The sequence below is a fragment of the Cydia pomonella genome, chromosome 1, assembly GCF_033807575.1.
Source record: "Cydia pomonella isolate Wapato2018A chromosome 1, ilCydPomo1, whole genome shotgun sequence".
Taxonomy (NCBI): domain Eukaryota; kingdom Metazoa; phylum Arthropoda; class Insecta; order Lepidoptera; family Tortricidae; genus Cydia; species Cydia pomonella.
Genome location: NC_084703.1, coordinates 33109564 through 33127997, shown reverse-complemented (window position 1 = coordinate 33127997; position 18434 = coordinate 33109564). Strand labels below are relative to the sequence as shown.

Sequence of the window (18434 nt, the reverse complement as noted above, 5' to 3'; positions counted from 1 at the left end):
AGCTGATTAATCTGACCGGACCAGCGGTGGCATCATGGTTCCATTTTTATCACTTGTCACTAGATATGCCCGTCACTTTAGCGGATACATACTTGTAAGAACGTGCCAGGCATGGTGACAAATGATAAAGAGCCGACCATCTTAGCCCTACAGGAGGCAATTTCATATTTTTTCTGGCCTCCGGGCGGAAATATAGTATACGCACCACGGGAGGAATCGTAGGACATTCCATCCCGCGTGTTTGCCACCCTCGGCTTTAAATCGTTTCATAGCACCTTAAAAATACATGCCGTATAATACACATGAAAATATACAATAAAGTGGTACCAAGTACAATCAGCAATAATTATGTTTTACAAAAAAGACATGTTAATAGTTAATTTTTTTTTTAATAATTTTATCACAAATAATAATTTGCAATAATACTCGTAACTCTTACTTAATATTTTGCAGTTTTCATGCCTAATGTTCTGCCATGTCCATTAGGTGCATTACAGTTTTCTGGTATTTATTTATTTTTGACCATTGTTTCAGCCCATGAAGCCCAAGTCAATCAAACCACCACCGCGTAAGTTATTTTTGCATGCATTCATCCGTTCCCATCGGCCTTCTGCCGTCGCCTCACAGGACTGAGGCAAGGACAGATTTACAGTTTGATTATAATTATTATACAACCAATAATATATTTTTTGTATACTACGTCGGTAGCAAATAAGCATACGGCCCGCCTGATGGTAAGTAGTCTCCGTAGCCCATGTACGCCTGCAACTCCTGAGGAGTTACATGAGCGTTGCCGACCCTAACACTGCACCTTCTGGCAACCTTACTCACCGGCAGGAACACAACAGTATGAGTAGGGTAGTAAATTGCTAAATTGTATTTATTTAAAGCACATCATTAGTTTATTACTTATTACTAAAGTACTATCCGTTAATTATATTTTGTCAGTTAGGTTTTAGTTACACCTGTTTAAAGAGTTACATGTATTTATTTTTCTCCCACAGCACCTGCCGAGTCTACGCTTTTAGTAGGTAAATAAGATACTTACTTAAACATGCCTAAAATAAGTCGTAATTTTCATTCGTAGGTATACCAAATAACTTTTCTATATATGGATTTTTATGTTGAAGAAAAGCAGTTACATTGGAGCGAATGCCTATTGCTAATAAGGACTGAAAGCTGTTGTAAATATGTTTTTCATTTCACCAGCTGGTAAAGGCCCTCTTGATTGTTCAAAAACTGATGAGAAAGTTGGATTTAATGTGGGGTAAAGTAATCAAATGCAAATTTTGAGTTGTTTACTTAATGTTTGCTGGTTGAATTCACTTTTAAATGATAAATATTTAATAACATTCGTTTGTTTTGGTTTGATTTTGTTTTATATTTTCCTTGCGTTGGTGAGATGAAAAATGTTGTGTTTCACTCGGTGGCTAAATTTTTTTAACCGTCGCAACGAGCAATTTTGGAATCCTTCGCTTGCTCGGGTATCAATATTAGCACCAGAGGTTAAACAATAACTTTGCCCCCATGTAAAACGAATAATTATTATAAGACACTTCTCATTATAGGTATCCCAACCATACTATATTTCTATGCATTTAAAATAAACTGACCCTTGATCGCTTCGTTGATTTGTAGTTTTATGAGATTCCGTTTGTTAGATATGCTTATTAGTACGGGCAGGGACTGTATGATCTACTACGCCATCTGATACAAGGATAAGCCCCATGGCAAGCTTTCATAAAAGGGCAATTAAAGGATTGGAAGGAACTGATTTCTTAAATTGGGGATGCCTGGCAGACGCACTTCGGCCATTTGGGAACTGGCAGACGAGTGTTTTCCGAACCTACATATAAATTCCTATCTGTTGCCACCAGTCTCACCTTTGTATCAGATAACGTAAATTCCACTCTTTTTGGTACCTTTAAAGTGCCTCGCAGACGCACTTCCGGCTTCCGGTCATATAGAAACTGGCAGAGTGTGTGGGTTTTGAAGCTATATAAAAAATTCTATCTGTTGCCACCAGTCTCATCTTTGTATCAGATGACGTAAATTTCACCTTTTTTTGCAACCGGACGTCGTACTTATTTTTCCTGCTTTCGGCCAATTCTATTTTTTTTTTTTCAAACTTGCATTACTTTTATGAACGTGTGCCATTGGACTTATCCTTGTATCAGATGACGTAGTACATCATAAGATACCCGACCGTACTATATGTACAAACGCGGTTATCACGCCGGAGCGGCGTGCGAATTCGCATCCAACGTGAAGACCGCCTTAGCACTAATTTTTTTTGTATTTTATCCCCTGTGTTTTTGTCATTGTCTTATTAACATTTGTATACACATATGTATGTGACGTTCCACAGAAAAGGGTCCTTATGCTTCATATGAATTAAGAACTTTCTATCAGAAAAGGGCCCTTATGAATGAACATAGAGCATAAGGAGGGTTTTTTCTGATGGAAAATTCCTTATGCAAATGAAGCATAAGGACCTTTCTCTGTTAACACTCGCCTAGAAAATTAAAAACCTGGTCCATTACAAAATCATTTTTTATTTTGGGTTGAATTGTCGTTTATTGTATAAGTAGATTTACGAAAATAAAAAATACACTCAAATTAAAATCAAGAACTTGGGTTTTAAAGTTTGGCTTAAGTACATATTTGCGAAATGCGACAAAACAGGATGAGTGCCATGGGAGGCGTATATACTTTTCCCCAACAAGTATGCAAGGCGCAACAAAAAAAAGGTTAAATCCCTGTTCTAAAATAAATCTAATTATTTTTCAGTGGAACGTGTCAAAAAGGATGCCTGTGAGTATTATTTTATTTGCGGATTCATTTTTAAAAATGCGCTCTATTGCGATCAATTGAAAAAGTTCAACATATTCCGGGGTACGTGAATACTGAATAACTGATATTCATACCCCACTTATACAAATTACTCCTTACTAACTTTATTTTTTTTCGCTTTAACCCAGTTGTCTGGTGTCTGGTGTCTTTCGTTTTATCGTTGGATAGGTATTTTAAACGAATAAGGGTCGAACCAGTGAACGGAAATAACATAGAATCCGCCTTTGAGAATATTACCGTTCAAATTCGCGGGACAATTAGCACACATACACAATTACGTCTACATTTAAATAAGACGATACGTTTACAGAGCCTGTAAACAAAAGTGGTAAACAAAATAATAGTCATCTCTATTACAAGAGAAAAGAGATTGCACGTAGCGGAAATGAGAATGTTAAGATGGATGTGTGGTGTGACAAGAATGGATAGGATAAGGAATGAGTATATAAGAGGAAGCCTGAAAGTTGCACCCATAATAGATAAAGTAAGAGCGAATCGCCTAGCGTGGTATGGGCATGTGATGCGGAGGGATGAAAGTCATGTGTCGAGAAAGGTATTACGAATGAATGTGGAGGGGTGGAACGGGAGAGGAAAACCTAGAAAAAGGTGGATGGATTGTGTGAGAGATGACATGAAACGAACGCGAGTGAATGATGAGATGACGGGTGACAGAAAGATATGGAAGAAAAAGACATGCTGCGCCGACCCCAAATGAATGGGATAAGGGCAAGCGAATGATGATTACATTAATGTACACATCTAAGTGTCGATGAAATGCATATACCTAATGTAAATAACTACCAATCAGAGGCATTAATTCGCTAATAACCTTCATACTGTACGAACTGGCATCTGAGAGTTCGCGGTTCATATTTTGATTAGAATTTGACCTGGACAGGGATAGGTTTATGCTATAATAATTTGAAGAACCAGTTGAATAATCCACGTACTTATAATAATTTTATGCAGATTAAAAGATAACTAGTTAAAATGTTGTTATGAAATGACTAAGCCAACGTAAGTAAATATTAATTGTTGTGTTAACATATTCCGCTATAATAAGTATGTTATTACCAATCTGTATGGCAGTGCGTAGTCACATTCAGGTACAGCCAGTAAAATTTACATGGGTACACGAATTGGGTCAAAAATATTTGAACAAGGGGAGTGACAATAAAGGCTCATCCCCACTTTCAGTTCCAACGGAAATATTTTTGCGCTCTGTAAATGCAAGACGGATAAAAGATTTCTGGGCTACTGCAAGTGAAAATGAACAACGGAAGAAAGATTCGACAAAAAGTCCTAGCCATACAGGGATATACGAGTATATGTAGTAGTAGTGACTTTAAAGGTCATACTGAGCCGAGAAAAAATGCCTGTTTCGAGCATTCCGGCTGATTCTGATGCCGCTGATTTCTATGGGACAGCCAAATTTTTTTTCGCGCTTTCCGCATTGGTTCCACATACATGTATGCGGATGACACTTGCTTACTATTTGCTGATAAAGACCTTATTAACGTACAGACTTATATACAGCAGGACTTCGAAAATATACTTAAATGGTCTCACGATAATGGTTTAATATTGAACACCGAAAAAAACAAATTTCTACTCATACAATCACCATACATAAAACCAACCCAGGAGCCTATTAAAATTATTGGTCACACATACGATTGTTTACATATCGAGAAACGAGATTGTAAATGTAAATTAATAGAAGTAGTTGATAAATTTAAATACCTAGGCCTAACTATAGATAAACACATTCACTGGAAAATACACATAGATTCTGTATGTAATAGATTAAGATCTATACTGTGTAAAATTATTAGTTTAAAAAATATAGTTAATAATAAAATATTACGAATGTTATACCATGCGCTGGCGGATGCTATAATTGGATACGGTTTAATAGCTTATGGACGCACCTTCAAAACTTATTTGGACAAAATATTAAACTTACAACTACGGCTATTAAAAAATATAATTGATAAAAAAAATAAAGCAAACTGTAGAAACGATTACACGGTCTTATTTAGGGAATTGAACATCCTACCAGTGTATGATAAAGTTAAGTACTTAATAGTAGCTGAGCAATTTAATAATCCCAAATTCAAAACTCCGCGAGTATATACCCGAGCGCCAAGAGGGTTAAAGCGTCGTAAATACGTGGAGCCAACCGCTAGCAACTACTATGGTAAAAGGACACGTAAGTAGTTATATCACACCGCGAATATTTAATGAGCTATCAGTAGAAGACGAATGTGCTAGTAAAAACATCTTTAAATCAAAAATTAAGAAGTTGCTAATAGGTACAACGCATGTCTGAATAAATAAATAGGATAGGTAAATATACTACAACTACTTCTACTGTGTTAATATGATATAAATATGTATTAACCTTAGTATTATAAGTTAATCATATAATTTAGATTAAGGTACTAACGTTGAAAATGAGTGCCTCATTTCGCCGTTAAACGCAAGTTTGGCGAACCTAACAAAAAAAAAAGAAAAAAAAAAAGTTGTTCAGTATGACGTACAAAGTCACTACGCAGAGTATGGTTGGTGGTTAAAATTTCACCCTATATGTGACAGTAAAGGGTGATTTCAAATGATCAACATTTTCAGATAATGTCTGTATTTGTTAAACTAATTCATTGAAAGAGTGACATAAAAAACATATCTATATACCTAGTTGGTTACTAAGTTCTGTTACTTGATTTGCACCCTCTTTATTTCCGTTAAAACAAATGATACCGAAAAAATAAAAATATGACAATGTGGTGGATTTGTGAGCAATAATTATATACCACACATAACGCTTATCTCGTCGTATCTATAATGAATTGGGGCCTAAAAGAGAATTGTATCGCAGTAATTGCGTTGCACAAATGTGGGCACCCGCCAAACATGATTTGAAGTTGCTTGAAAACCTAAAAATCAACAAATAATTTGTTTATCGCACAATTAATAGATACAATATTACTCAGAGCTTCGATGACCGCAAGAGGTCTGGAAGACCACGCACCGTTCGGGCCCCAGCTCTAATAAAGACAGTGAAGGCGAGAACTGCAAAAAACCCCGTCTGTCTGTGAAGCGGTACGCACAAAATGGCCACCGAAAAATACTATTTACAGATGAAAAATTGTTTACCATTGAAGAATGTTGTAACCGCCAGAATGACAGAGTGTATGCAAAAAACTGTAAAGAGCGATTGCGGCTGATCCGAGAGTGCAACGAGGCCATCATCCCTCTTATGTGATGTTTTGGCTGGGTGTGTCATACTCAGGGCTAACACAGGTTTATTTCTGTGAAAAAGGTGTGAAAACTGGAAACAGCCATGGGTCTTTCAACAGGACTCGGCTCCTGCACATAAGGCAAAAACAACTCAAGCCTGATTTCGAAGGAACAATTGACTTATTGCCCACGAAGACTGGCCGTCCTCCAGCCCGGACCTGAACCTCCTGGATTATGCCATATGGCAGGTTATTGAGGAGAAAGCCTGTGCTAAACCCCACACAAATCTTGACTCCTTCAAGCGGGCCATAGTTAAGACAGTGACGGAATTAGACATGACCAGAGGAGGCCATTTTGAATGATATTGTCATATGTAATTCCTGATTTTGTGTACTTCATTTTAATATATAGTTTATTCAACTTTCGTTCGTATATTTTATGTAGATAAAGATTATTGCAGTAACAGAATTTAGTAACCAACTAGGTATAGGAGACCGGGTATGGTTATTTCACGGGATGGTTATCATTATCACAGAGCGGCCGTAACAAACAATTGAACGAACTGATATAAATTTATAAAAGTGTTGAAAGATAAAGGTATTGGAATGAACATAAAACATAGTATTGGGACCGTGCGTAACACAAGTTGCCATCTAGTGTTGACAACTTTTGAAGGCAAGCACTCATTTTATAAATTGGACCTTTGAAATAATTTAGATATCGATATCAAAATTTATTTAAGTGTATTCAGTCAATTGGATGAATATTCAATGAACATGTGCTACCAACATCAGTTTTGAAACTTTATAAGCATTACAGATCGAAAATTGTTTATTATTGGCAATATTAATCACAATATTATCCATTGGTTTAGAATTTACAACAAGCAAAACAACTGCAATAATCCATTCCAATATAGAAAATATCTAAATCAAGCATAAGTTAATAAAATAGTCTACTTCATTTGGCATAACATCATCGCTATAATCCTCGTAATCTAAAAAGTCATATGTTGCTATGAAAGTCGTATGCAGTTACGATTTAGCTTCGCACGGTAGTACTGAAAAAATGTCTTCATATTTATTCCAAATTTTACTGAAGTTATCTGATTAATTACTCGTGAAGAGTGATTGTACTGTCCTTGGAATTACCAGAATAAATTCTGCACCACTTCACGGCACATTAAGAGGTGTTTAGGTATTTAAATAAAGTTGTTTTCATAAGCCGATTTAGCCATCCATCACCGACTGTCAATTCGGCCGGACTGAACTTGCCAATCGAATAGTTTGTAAGCGCCGCCCACATCAGGGTATTTTGGGTTACATTGGGCTATAATTGAGCGGACAGAATGCTTCCATGTTTTATTTCCGTTCACTGGGTCGTACTCAATAAACAATTCAATAAAAAATAGCTTAAATAACAACTCAAATAAACACATGACCAGTTGATCAAAACTTAACTAGAATTGTGTATATTAAAATGACATGGCATATTAAAAACATGTACCTACTGTATACATATACTGTATATCCTTATACAATTAAGGTATTTAGCTTATCTATGTAATTATAATAATATGGCATCATTTTTCTACATTTTGCTTTAACAAGTCTTTAATATAATTGAAAAATATATTTCTACGTTCCCTGAATTTATTTATTTATTTAAACTTTACACATATGTTAATAATATTACACCAAGACTTATGTGGTATCCATATTAAAATAAAAATATTAATTACATAAAACAACAAAAAGTTAAATTATAAAATTTATACAACGAGATAATAGTATCATATCATATCACATCTATGCACTTTAAGAGTTTTCTGTAAAATACACCAGCACTATCAGCAAAAATATCAACATAATCTGACTCCAATATGATGCGGTTAAGAGCAGCTCGGGCTCGAGCGGTGGTGTTTAAATATATATGTTTGGAAATTTATGTGGTACCTAACACCTCACAGATTAAATATCTAATTGTGGTATACAGCACCCTTGACCTCTGCGGATACCACCGGGCTGAAGGCAAGGCCCGATCGATCAGCAGCCGGCAAAGCCAGTGGCAGGGCTGCTTCGGAAGGTCATGAGGAAGGTATACCTGAAGAAGAAGGAGTGCATGAAGAAGTTGCAATGGGGGAAGAAGGCATAAAGCACCCAGAGCCCCGGCAGATGACATCCTCGGAAAAACTGTCTTTGGTGACATTAAGCAAATTCAACCTGCTGGAGAACGCTGTTCAAGACCTCAAGGATCGCGTGTATGGTAGTATGCCAAAGAACGAGCAGATATTAGAGGAAGTCAGGTACGTATGGTTTTATGTTGCATTAGAAAAAATACCGCAATACACTAATGTGCTTTAAATTATGTGTTATTAGATCCATACAGTTAATAATGTTTGAAATGTAAATAAAGTGTAAGTGTAAAAGTATCAAACATTATATATTTTTGGCAATTCGAAACAAAGTTCTTATTTATATTGTTAACGATGTTCTGATATTTCGTCAAACGGAAAACGACCCTTGCAAGAGTCTTCGGGCCCGACATTGGCACCCGATTGCAAGTGCTCGGCGACCGTATGGATGTAATAAGCCCTTTAGTTGAAAATTGTTAGTGTTATTTTTGTTACACACACGCACTTATACAATTACATTTCAAGCGACGAGAACGATTTATGAGCAAGAATTTTCAACAATTACTTAGACCTATTAGAAACAAATTAAAGTAATTCCTTGATATTATTTTCAGTTTTGTTTTCAAGTAAAAACATTAATAGTTAAAATATAAACTGAAAGAAAATTAAATATACGAAGAAAAAGTGACTAAGGCCTCCAGGCTCTTGTTCCATTTTTTTTCGTATATGAGATTTATTTCGGTTTGTAAGTACTTAGGTAATTAAACATTTAACAAGTAGACACTTGCCTACTTTGCGCAGATCTCAAACAAACATGAAGGCAATTACTGACATGTGGACAAATTTGAACGTGTCGTCCCGACTAGAAGCGGCCGAGACGGGGCTGGCCAAGCTCAGCTCCCTGGTGGAAGACCTGATCAAGGAAGGGGGCCAGAGACCGATAAGGTATCACACGGCTTATGGTTAAGCGGGTAGATTCCTCTGCACAGACCTTGAAGAGATAAAGAACTTTTTTATTGGCACTTTTATTTACACGGCATTACAGTTTACACCAATACATCGAGAAACTAAATTATAACAAATTAACAAAACAAGAATACATATAACAAAACATAAGAAACTAAAAGTGAAAAAAATCAACAATTATCACATACAGGTAATAGCTGGCCTGTAGCCTATTCATCCTCTCACAATACTTCAAGCACTCACGGTACACACATGATGATCCCGATCATCCTGATCTTCATACTTATTATTTTCATAGGAATTTGACGATGGTGACACTCCCACCCTGTAAAGTCTGTGCAAAGGATGATTATATATACATCAAGCTTAGTTATTAACCTCCTTATTCATCAATGCACTACAACCCGAAATTACCTACTAATCGTGTCTTAATCTGACATTTGAATGTTTGTCTTATGCTTTTACTGGCTCGTCACAATCGTTTTTTGTCAAGTTCTTAAATTCACCCCGTTCTGCTTTCGTCACCCAATCTTCATTCGTCACTTTCGTGGGTCGTCCATATCATATTTGGTAACCTTTGTTGTTTTTCTATTTCTTATTTCGGGTCATTTCGTTATTCGTCAACATCTTCTTTAGGCATGTTCGATGTTAGACTCACTCGTTATTGGTCCTGTCGTTTTTAGGGTTCCGTAGCCAAATGGCATAAAACGGAACCCTTATAGTTTCGCCATGTCCGTCTGTCTGTCTGTCTGTCCGAGGCTTTGCTCCGTGGTCGTTAGTGCTAGAAAGCTGAAATTTGGCATGGATATATAAATCAATAAAACCGAGAAAGTCGTACAATAAAATCTAAAAATTTAATTTTTTTTAGGGTACCTCCCCTACACGTAAAGTGGGGGTGAAATTTTTTTTTTCGCTTCAACCCTAGAGTGTGGGGTATCGTTGGAAAGGTCTTTCAAAACTAATAGGGGTTGTCAAGAAACATTTTTTGATAAAGTGAATATATTCGGAGATAATCGCTCCGAAAGAAAAAAAAATGTGTCCCCCCCCCCCCCCCTCTAACTTTTGAACCATAGGTCCAAAAAATATTTAAAAAATCGCGGAAGTAGAGCTTAAGAAAGACATTAAATGAAAACTATAGCGAACATGATCAGTTTAGCTGTTTTTGAGTTATCGCAAAAAGTTTTCCCTTCATAGTAAAAAGACTTATTTTAATTAGGTACCTACTGATTATGCAAATTTGCCTATTTGTTTAACTCAGGTGAAAGGTACCGTTTCATCCCTTGGTTAACAATTTACTATACTTTAAGCTCCAGTTTAGCTTATTGTGACGGAAGAGTAACTACGGAACCCTACACTGAGCGTGGTGCGACATGCTCTTGGCCGGTTATTAGTATTAAGTATTATAAGATGGTATTTTTCTTATTTCGCCTCTTTTGGAATTTATATATTTCAATGTTGGACACATTCTCTATTAACCTCGTTCGAAATCATTAGATCTCTTTCTGAGATTGCCGAAATATATATTTTCACAAACATGTTCCGAAATGTTTGTATGTATGTATGACCAAAGATGACAAAGACTACCAGTGAAAGTGACGAATGCAGAATGAGATAAATTAAGAACTTGTCAAAAACCGAATAGGACCAACAACGAATTTACGAATAACGAGAGAGGCTGAAAACAACATATACTTACATCGAACATGCCCAAAGAAGATGTTGACGAATACCGAAATGAGCCGGAATAAGAAATAGACGACCCACGAAAGTGACGAATGAAGAATGGGTGACGAAAGCAGAACGGGACGAATTTAAGAACTTGGCGAAAAACGATTGAGACGAGCCAAGACGATACCTTTTAGTGAGTTTATGAATAACGGCATTAAAAACTGCAGGGTCATAAAGTTTTAATTGGAGATGACACGTGTTGTGGATATACCTATACAGTTTCAGAGTAAAACTATTATAAAAATTCCGCGTGTATTAATTAGGGTTTTGATAGCACTACCAATCGAAACAATACGATGTAAGTAAAAATATTGACATATGGACGTTTAAAAAAATGGTGCAACTGTACAAATCATATGATAATTAAGTTCAGACCAACCAGTTACCAGTAAAATACTATCAGACTTTCAGAATACCTGCGACGTTATGACTGTAATTATATTTCACACTGATTCAATTTCATTTTATTTTAGTGCGGCGTTACCAACGGTGACAGCGACGGCTACATCGCCGACGACGCTCGCTACCCCGTCGCAAACTGAACAGTCAGTGAGATTCTGTAAATATCTGCAAAACAAACTGATCACTATATTCTTATGACATAACGGATAAATGTGGCATAGGGGTACGTGTGGCTGGCCTTCACATTGGAGCCTGTTTACACATTGATTTGTGTTTATTGCGAGGTTATACCTACATTTGCTACTTGCGTTTAGTGGCCAATGTATGAACTCTTATCAATGTGTAAACAGGGGGGCTGCCGGGAAAATCGAAATTCGTCAATTGCCAGCATTTTTCTCTGTCACTCTAATGACGTCTTACTAAGAGTAAAAGAGAAAGATCCCCGCAATTTGCGAATTTCGGTTTTTGCGGTAGGCCCCGAGGCCCGATGAAGGCCAGCCACACTTACCCATATGCCACACATTGACCTTTTTCTTTTTATCAAACAGGTTGTTTTGCAGATTCTAATAACTTATTTCCATAAAATACACCAGGAGAACTGTCCTTCCCATTATTGTCGAGACTCGGAAGTAGCTACTTGCTGGCTGAGGATTCGTTTAAAACGGACGACTTTGGGAATCCATTTAATTGAATCCGAGGCAAGCAAATAGCTTTCCAGCCATAGCTTCGAGCCGAGTCATTATATAATAGTGCTTCTGTCAAAAATCGTGCAAATAAATATAAAAATATTTAACAGAAGATGTTCTTACGTATATAAAATATTCACAGATAAAATTAAGTTGATTTGCTTTGCCGCCTTTTTTTAAATTAAAAAATAGAAGTGTAGTTTTCCTCCGAAAATACGCCGTTAAATAATGGGATTTGTATGCAACATTGCAGTCCTAAAATCGAGACTGACTCCTGATTACCAATTTTTAAATTTTTGACTGTCTGTAAACTACGCACTTCGCGGCCTATTTATAAGCGGCAAAGTTGATTTTTGCCGTCCATTTTTGAGAAAATAAATACATATTAACTATTCAAAGAGCCCATTCATAGAAAAAAATATTTAATCATTTTGTTAGTACCTAGCAGTGTTGTACGGTTTACGGTTCAATTTATAATGGTTAATTAACGTTCGGCCAACACTGGTACCCAGTCGTTGAGTGAATCTATAATATAGCCGGCGACTTGTCTAAACGTATTACGAGTATATACCTAATGATGCGGATCACGAGTCAATTAAACAGAAATTCTTAAAAATATAAGGACTCCAAAGTTATTTTTAGATTCAAGTACGTGTCTAAAAGGGTCCTTCAGCTGTGTCTCGCATTAAGCATTAATTTTGACTTGCTTGTCAATATTTGGCTGGCGGTCTATTATCCTGCAGCCTGTGGAGAATGCAACTGTAAATTTAATTTTGTACTATATTATAGGCGTGTGTCATTGTCGGAACCAACGAAGAGTCAAATTAAGTATGTCAAATTCTATGTCCCCGAATTTACTAAAAAAGTGCATCATCGATTACTTACCATAAAGTTCACCAAAGTATATCTCGCCTGTTTCAATTACCAAAATAATCCTTTGAATTTTATGAGGTGGTTAGCGTATCCTCAAGTCATAATTACAGTTTTGAGTTTTTTTTATGTGTTTTTACAGATTGCAAGATGGGCAATTGGGGCCTCCTTACCCATTGGATGCCCTGGCCGCTGAGACAGCCCACGACAGGGACATGATGCTGCACCAATTAAGTCGCCTGCGCGCTGACATCGACCTTCTAAACAAAACCTTCTATGACGCCATGCAAAGCCTCCAGAGCAATTTAGGTGCGATTTTATTGGTTAATTAATATTTAGTAAGACGTTATGTAAACGAAGGTCAATCATACCTTAAAAAATACGAGTAAAGCGATTTCGGCACGCGGAACCGGCCAGCAAGTTCAAGTAGAACTCGCACTCTGCGGATCCTGTACTATCACATTATTGATTTATTTACAATATTGATCAATTATTATTATTTCTTATTATCCTGATAATTTTTCTTTATAAAGATACCAAATTTAAATAATTTTAAGGTCCCTCCTCACTCATGCGCGAAGTAAGGCGCGAAGCCGCGAACGCGAGTGTGGATGGCCCTCACGTCGATTTCGCAGATTGTTCACGCCTTCGCGCCTTATTCCCCGTTTTTTGTCGGTATTTGGCCCGCGTCAAAAGAGACGCGAAGCGCGAACTTGCAAGACTCCACACTCGCGATCGCTTCGCGCCGCGATTCGCTCACGAGTCGATTAATCTGTAAACTGTCATAACCTTCTATGGCGGCTACTTGGTTATTGGGTGCGAAATTGATCAACCAAAAATCAGTTTGATAGTTCCCAGTTTGAATCAGTGCCTTGCCGCAAACTAAATCCGATCAGTTGACGCTTCGGCGCCATCTTGCCGCGAACCAAACTGCGAAATCGCCGTGAAGTAGTGCGAGTGTGGAGTCCTACGTCAACGTCGCGGTATGTTCGCTCTGCGAAGTCGCGCCGCGATTCACGCGCATAGTCTGGAGGGGGCTATAGGCTTACGCAAAGACCAAGAGCAGAGTTTAGCATAAAATCGAAGGTGCAGAGTGTCTCAAAGCTTTTATGCATGACTAAGCTGCAGGAAACAGCATAGCTCGGAAACAAACAAAAGAAGATACTGTGTTAAAAAAACATATTAGTGAAAAGCAAGGAATGATGATTTATATATTATTACAAATAACAAATTGCACCTTACAGCTAATGCCTAATGATGATCAGCTTTGAACCCGTAGTAGGCCAAAGGACGCGCTCCTCTAAAGTCCTCTACGTCTGGCCGGGTGCCCGAAATATGCAAAGTTGCTGCAAAGCCGTTATAAAAAGAAAACAGCGGATAAATAAATAAGGAAAAGACTCCGGATTTTAAATGACGTCATATACTATAGTTCGTGTCGTATAGGGCGCGTCTTCGTGGATGACACGAACTGCAAGACAAAAAAAAACATTTCTTGTGTAGGGGCTTATTATTAATTAATTTTTAGTTAATTTTTATTTTATATTTATTATTGTTTGTTGCAGCTGCAATAGAAGTAGGTGCATACTTGATTTAGGTAAAAGACTGTCTACCTGTTACGTGTTACGGGTCATATCTTACGTATATGACCCGTAACAGGTATACTGAACGACAGATTTCTTGAACCTCAAATTTAGTGTAATTATAAAGAAATATAGGCCAAAAGCATATCGGGCCATGTTCAGTGTAGGATTCCGCAGTTACCATTGAGTCAAAAAAGGCCAAACGGGCAATTAGTATCATTTACATTACATTACAAGCATAAGGGAGACCTTTGCAGCACTTTGTACGTCTTTTAAGTAAGAAGAGAAGATTTTTTGCAATAACCCAAACCCAAAAGCGACTTAACTGATAATTTTCGCTATAGTTTTCATTGAGTATATATTTAGAGCTTTAGAGGGAGGGAGGGGGGGGATTATTTCCGAAAATAATAACTTTATAAAAAAAAGGTTTTTGAAGACCGTTATTCGTTTTGAAAGACCTTATCCAACCATACACCACACTGTAGGGTCAAAGCAAAAAATCTAAGAAAACACATTTTGTATGAGAGGTACCCTAATTTGTTTTATAAATAGTTTTTATTTTACCGTTCTGTCGCAATGCATGATTTATGTATCCATGCCAAATTACAGCTATCACGGAGCAAACCCCCGGACAGACGGATATGGCGAAACTATAAGATACACTGCATAACATGTTACAAACTAATCGAGAACGAGTCGAAAAATATTGAGACATCGTAAAAATTTTGTGATGGTACTGAATCCTCGGGGTGCAAGTCCGACTCGCACTTAATCTTTTTTCTTTTTCAAACCAAGGGGCCCCGCGAGCTTATGTGCAAAGGGGCCCGCGCTTTCTTAATCCGCCTCTGCTGTCATTCACAAAAACGCGTGCCTCGTTTCGTGGATACCTAGTGGTGACATGCTAGTGACTTAAGATAAAAATTACTCGATAAATATTTCTATGAATATGAACGTTACGTTACGTGCGCTATCGGTTCTTTATGGTACAGACGAGTTCACAAACATCTTTATAAACCAACGTTACAAAAATATACTTACACGCCCTTAAGACACTGACAATGAGGTCATGTAAATAAATATATTTTCGGAATTTTGGCTTGTACAGATGTTCGGCACGGAACTTGACTGTACAAATGGTACAATTTTGGCTAACAGCCTATTTATTTTCTCAATTCATGTAATAGGTAAATATGTCGACAGATCTAAAGGAACAAATCCCATTGCCGCCACCGCCTCAGCCTGCTCCAGTAGAAGAGCTGCTTGCCCCGCGTACTCCGGCCTCGCCATTATCATCACCAGGTCGACCACCAACCACCACGGATGGTAATCTATTGAATTAGATGTTGTCGGCAGAATTAAGGCTCGACTAGGCTTTCTGGTAGAGCACGGTCTGTCAGATTAATGCCGATAACCCAACATAATAGGACCACTTTATTACTTCGAATTGCGAAAAAAATTCAATCATCAATTTAAATGTTCAAGAAAGTGTGTATTGTTTAAACTTCGGTAACTAAATTCATTTATCCGCAGACTCTGACTATGCTAATGCTTGCATCTACTTAGCAGTCGAGACTGTAAGTGTGAAACTTACCTCTGTATACATACTCCCTTACCTGGTATGTGACAATTACTCTGGCCATCAAGCTTTATTTTGTTTAACGGGTCGATTCCAGCCCGCAGTGCGCCGGCGTCGCATGGGTCGACGGGAATGTCCGCGGCCCTCACGGACCGGTTGGCGCAGCTCGAGCATCGCATCAAGGAGTGCTGCGAGGGCATGGGCAAGGACAAGGGAACCGTCCAGGATCAGGTAAGGAACAGAGAATAAGAAGCGTCGCGACTTCTGAACCGCGGAGCGCTTAGGAACTTTGTATGATATGGTGTAGCAGTGTACTGTAGGAATAAGGACATTGCACAATGGTCGTTGCCCTCCGGGCCCCGTCCGTCAAAAGATCAACATAAAAAAAAAAAAAACCCTTGTTCCATTTCAATCAATATATGTATGTATGCTGTTCCCCTAGAATATTTTAAAGACCATAAATTGTTGTGATACTCGACATGAGACGCAAGTGTCATGCCATGATTCTATTTGCCTGATAAGTAGGGCTGCATGTAACGGTTGCCTCGTCAATCAGCTGCTACTTCAGTAATTCACTCTGGTTCTACTGCATCTTCCTGACAATGGGTGAACCTATCTACATAGATTAAAAACGTTGTATTGTGAATACGATTATTTTTTGAGAATATTGTTATTTACCATTTGCCACTTGTTATGATTTTCAGTCCTTGCTGTCCAAAAGGTAAAACTTGTATGTGTATTGATAGCGGAGCATTTAGTAGAATAAGTATGATGATATTGGTAAAGTGGGAATGCCCAGAGAATTTCCTAAAACATCTGAATGTCTTTCCTGCAGTTGAATAATTTCCAAGACCAAATTGATCACCTTATGCGTCAACTTGGAGCTCTTCATGAAGACCTCGGCGTACTCAAGCTGTCACCTAATTTAGCTAAAGATTTGGAAGGTACCGATATTATAATGACTAAACCAATCCAATTAAAACTTTAGATTTTATTTATAAAGAAAATAGTTGGTGGTAGTGCAACAAAAAGGTCCTTGGCAACATTAATTTTCCCGAGTTTTATCGATTATCAAATCGCTTACGCTCCGTAGCGATCGAACCGCAACTGTCGCACTTACCTATATGGAAAAGCGATTGAGAGACAAAGCGTTTCGTTGTCGTAGCGATAGCGATTGTCAGGCGCGGATCCAGCCCTCAAAAAAGGTTGTGGTCAGAGCCACCCTAAAATCGGCCAAGTGCGAGTCGGATTACGCACTTATTCATGAACAATCATGACTCATGAGATATGATCGCCGTCGTTCATGAACGATCATCAGGCTATCGATCTCAATAGACTGTGAAGGTGTTACGTCACAAGACTATAAGGGGGTACCTACCTAATGATTCCCTGACATATTTTTTGTAGATTATTGATTCGCAGACAACGTTTCGCCGAACATCGTTTTGCAGAGGGATTTAATCGTACCTAGATGTAACGTTTGGTAATTTTGGTTTTACCAAAAAAAAAATTACCCAATTTCATTTCCCAAATATTCTTTTTCAACTGTACATTTTTCAATCAACCTTTTCCTCCATACTTATTTGACAGATTTCAATTTAACAAATTACCATTTCCCTTACAACAATTCAACAACATTCATTAGACCAATTTTTTTTAACTTGATTTAAAAATGTTGAACAATTTTTAGTTTATCAAACATGTTTAGTCTATTTTTATTTATTTTTTACAACAACATAAAAACGAACTGTTGCCAAAAAAGCGGGCTAGGTTAGAACTGCGACACTCTTAATAATGAACTCTTGTTAGAAAAGCAGGTTAAGTTAGAACTGCGACCCTTGGAAAGGCAAACGGTTGCCGGAAAAGCGGGTTAGGTTAGAGGTGCGACCCCCACAAAAACGAACTGTCGCATAAAAATACTGTTTGGTTAGGTTAAGTTACTGGATTTTTTTACTATACATAAAAAAGAGACAGCAACGTATTAAAATGACTAAATAAAGAATTGATTTGTCAATAATGGTTTGTAATGTTTTGATTTGCTCGTACGTATGTACCTACCTATAAATTTGGCTACTATATAATTCGAGGAATAAAAATGGTGACAAAAATTTTTGAAATACCTAAAATGTCTATACAGTGTTTTTCAAAACGTTCTGATGCAAAACATTTTTAATGCTATGTATTAAGTTGGGAAATGATTATCTGGTACTTTTGCGATAAATTCTTTGGAAAATGCAATGCAAAAACTTTTGGTCATCTTTTGGGTCTTTTGGTTAGAGTTTTTATTCTTTATTTCTTACTTTCTTATTTAGCAAAAAACTTGGTAATCCGTTAGTAACCTAAGAATTTAATTTGGCAGAGTAATCTGTCCGATTAAACAACTTTTACTCGAGTAACGT

At 37.4% G+C, this 18434-nt stretch overlaps 1 protein-coding gene across 2 annotated transcripts in view; it reads left to right on the top strand.

Moving 5' to 3' along the window:
- Positions 1-18434, top strand: part of LOC133520115 (uncharacterized) — a 38257-nt gene that overhangs the window by 3412 nt on the left and 16411 nt on the right. For both annotated transcript variants that reach the window (XM_061854444.1, XM_061854453.1), the window contains 10 exons: positions 535-568; positions 1005-1031; positions 2791-2814; positions 8089-8398; positions 9029-9172; positions 11395-11466; positions 13022-13188; positions 15660-15782; positions 16133-16266; positions 16871-16979. In XM_061854444.1, coding sequence (XP_061710428.1) covers positions 535-568; positions 1005-1031; positions 2791-2814; positions 8089-8398; positions 9029-9172; positions 11395-11466; positions 13022-13188; positions 15660-15782; positions 16133-16266; positions 16871-16979 — 1144 coding nt within the window. The remainder of the gene's footprint in view (positions 1-534; positions 569-1004; positions 1032-2790; positions 2815-8088; positions 8399-9028; positions 9173-11394; positions 11467-13021; positions 13189-15659; positions 15783-16132; positions 16267-16870; positions 16980-18434) is intronic.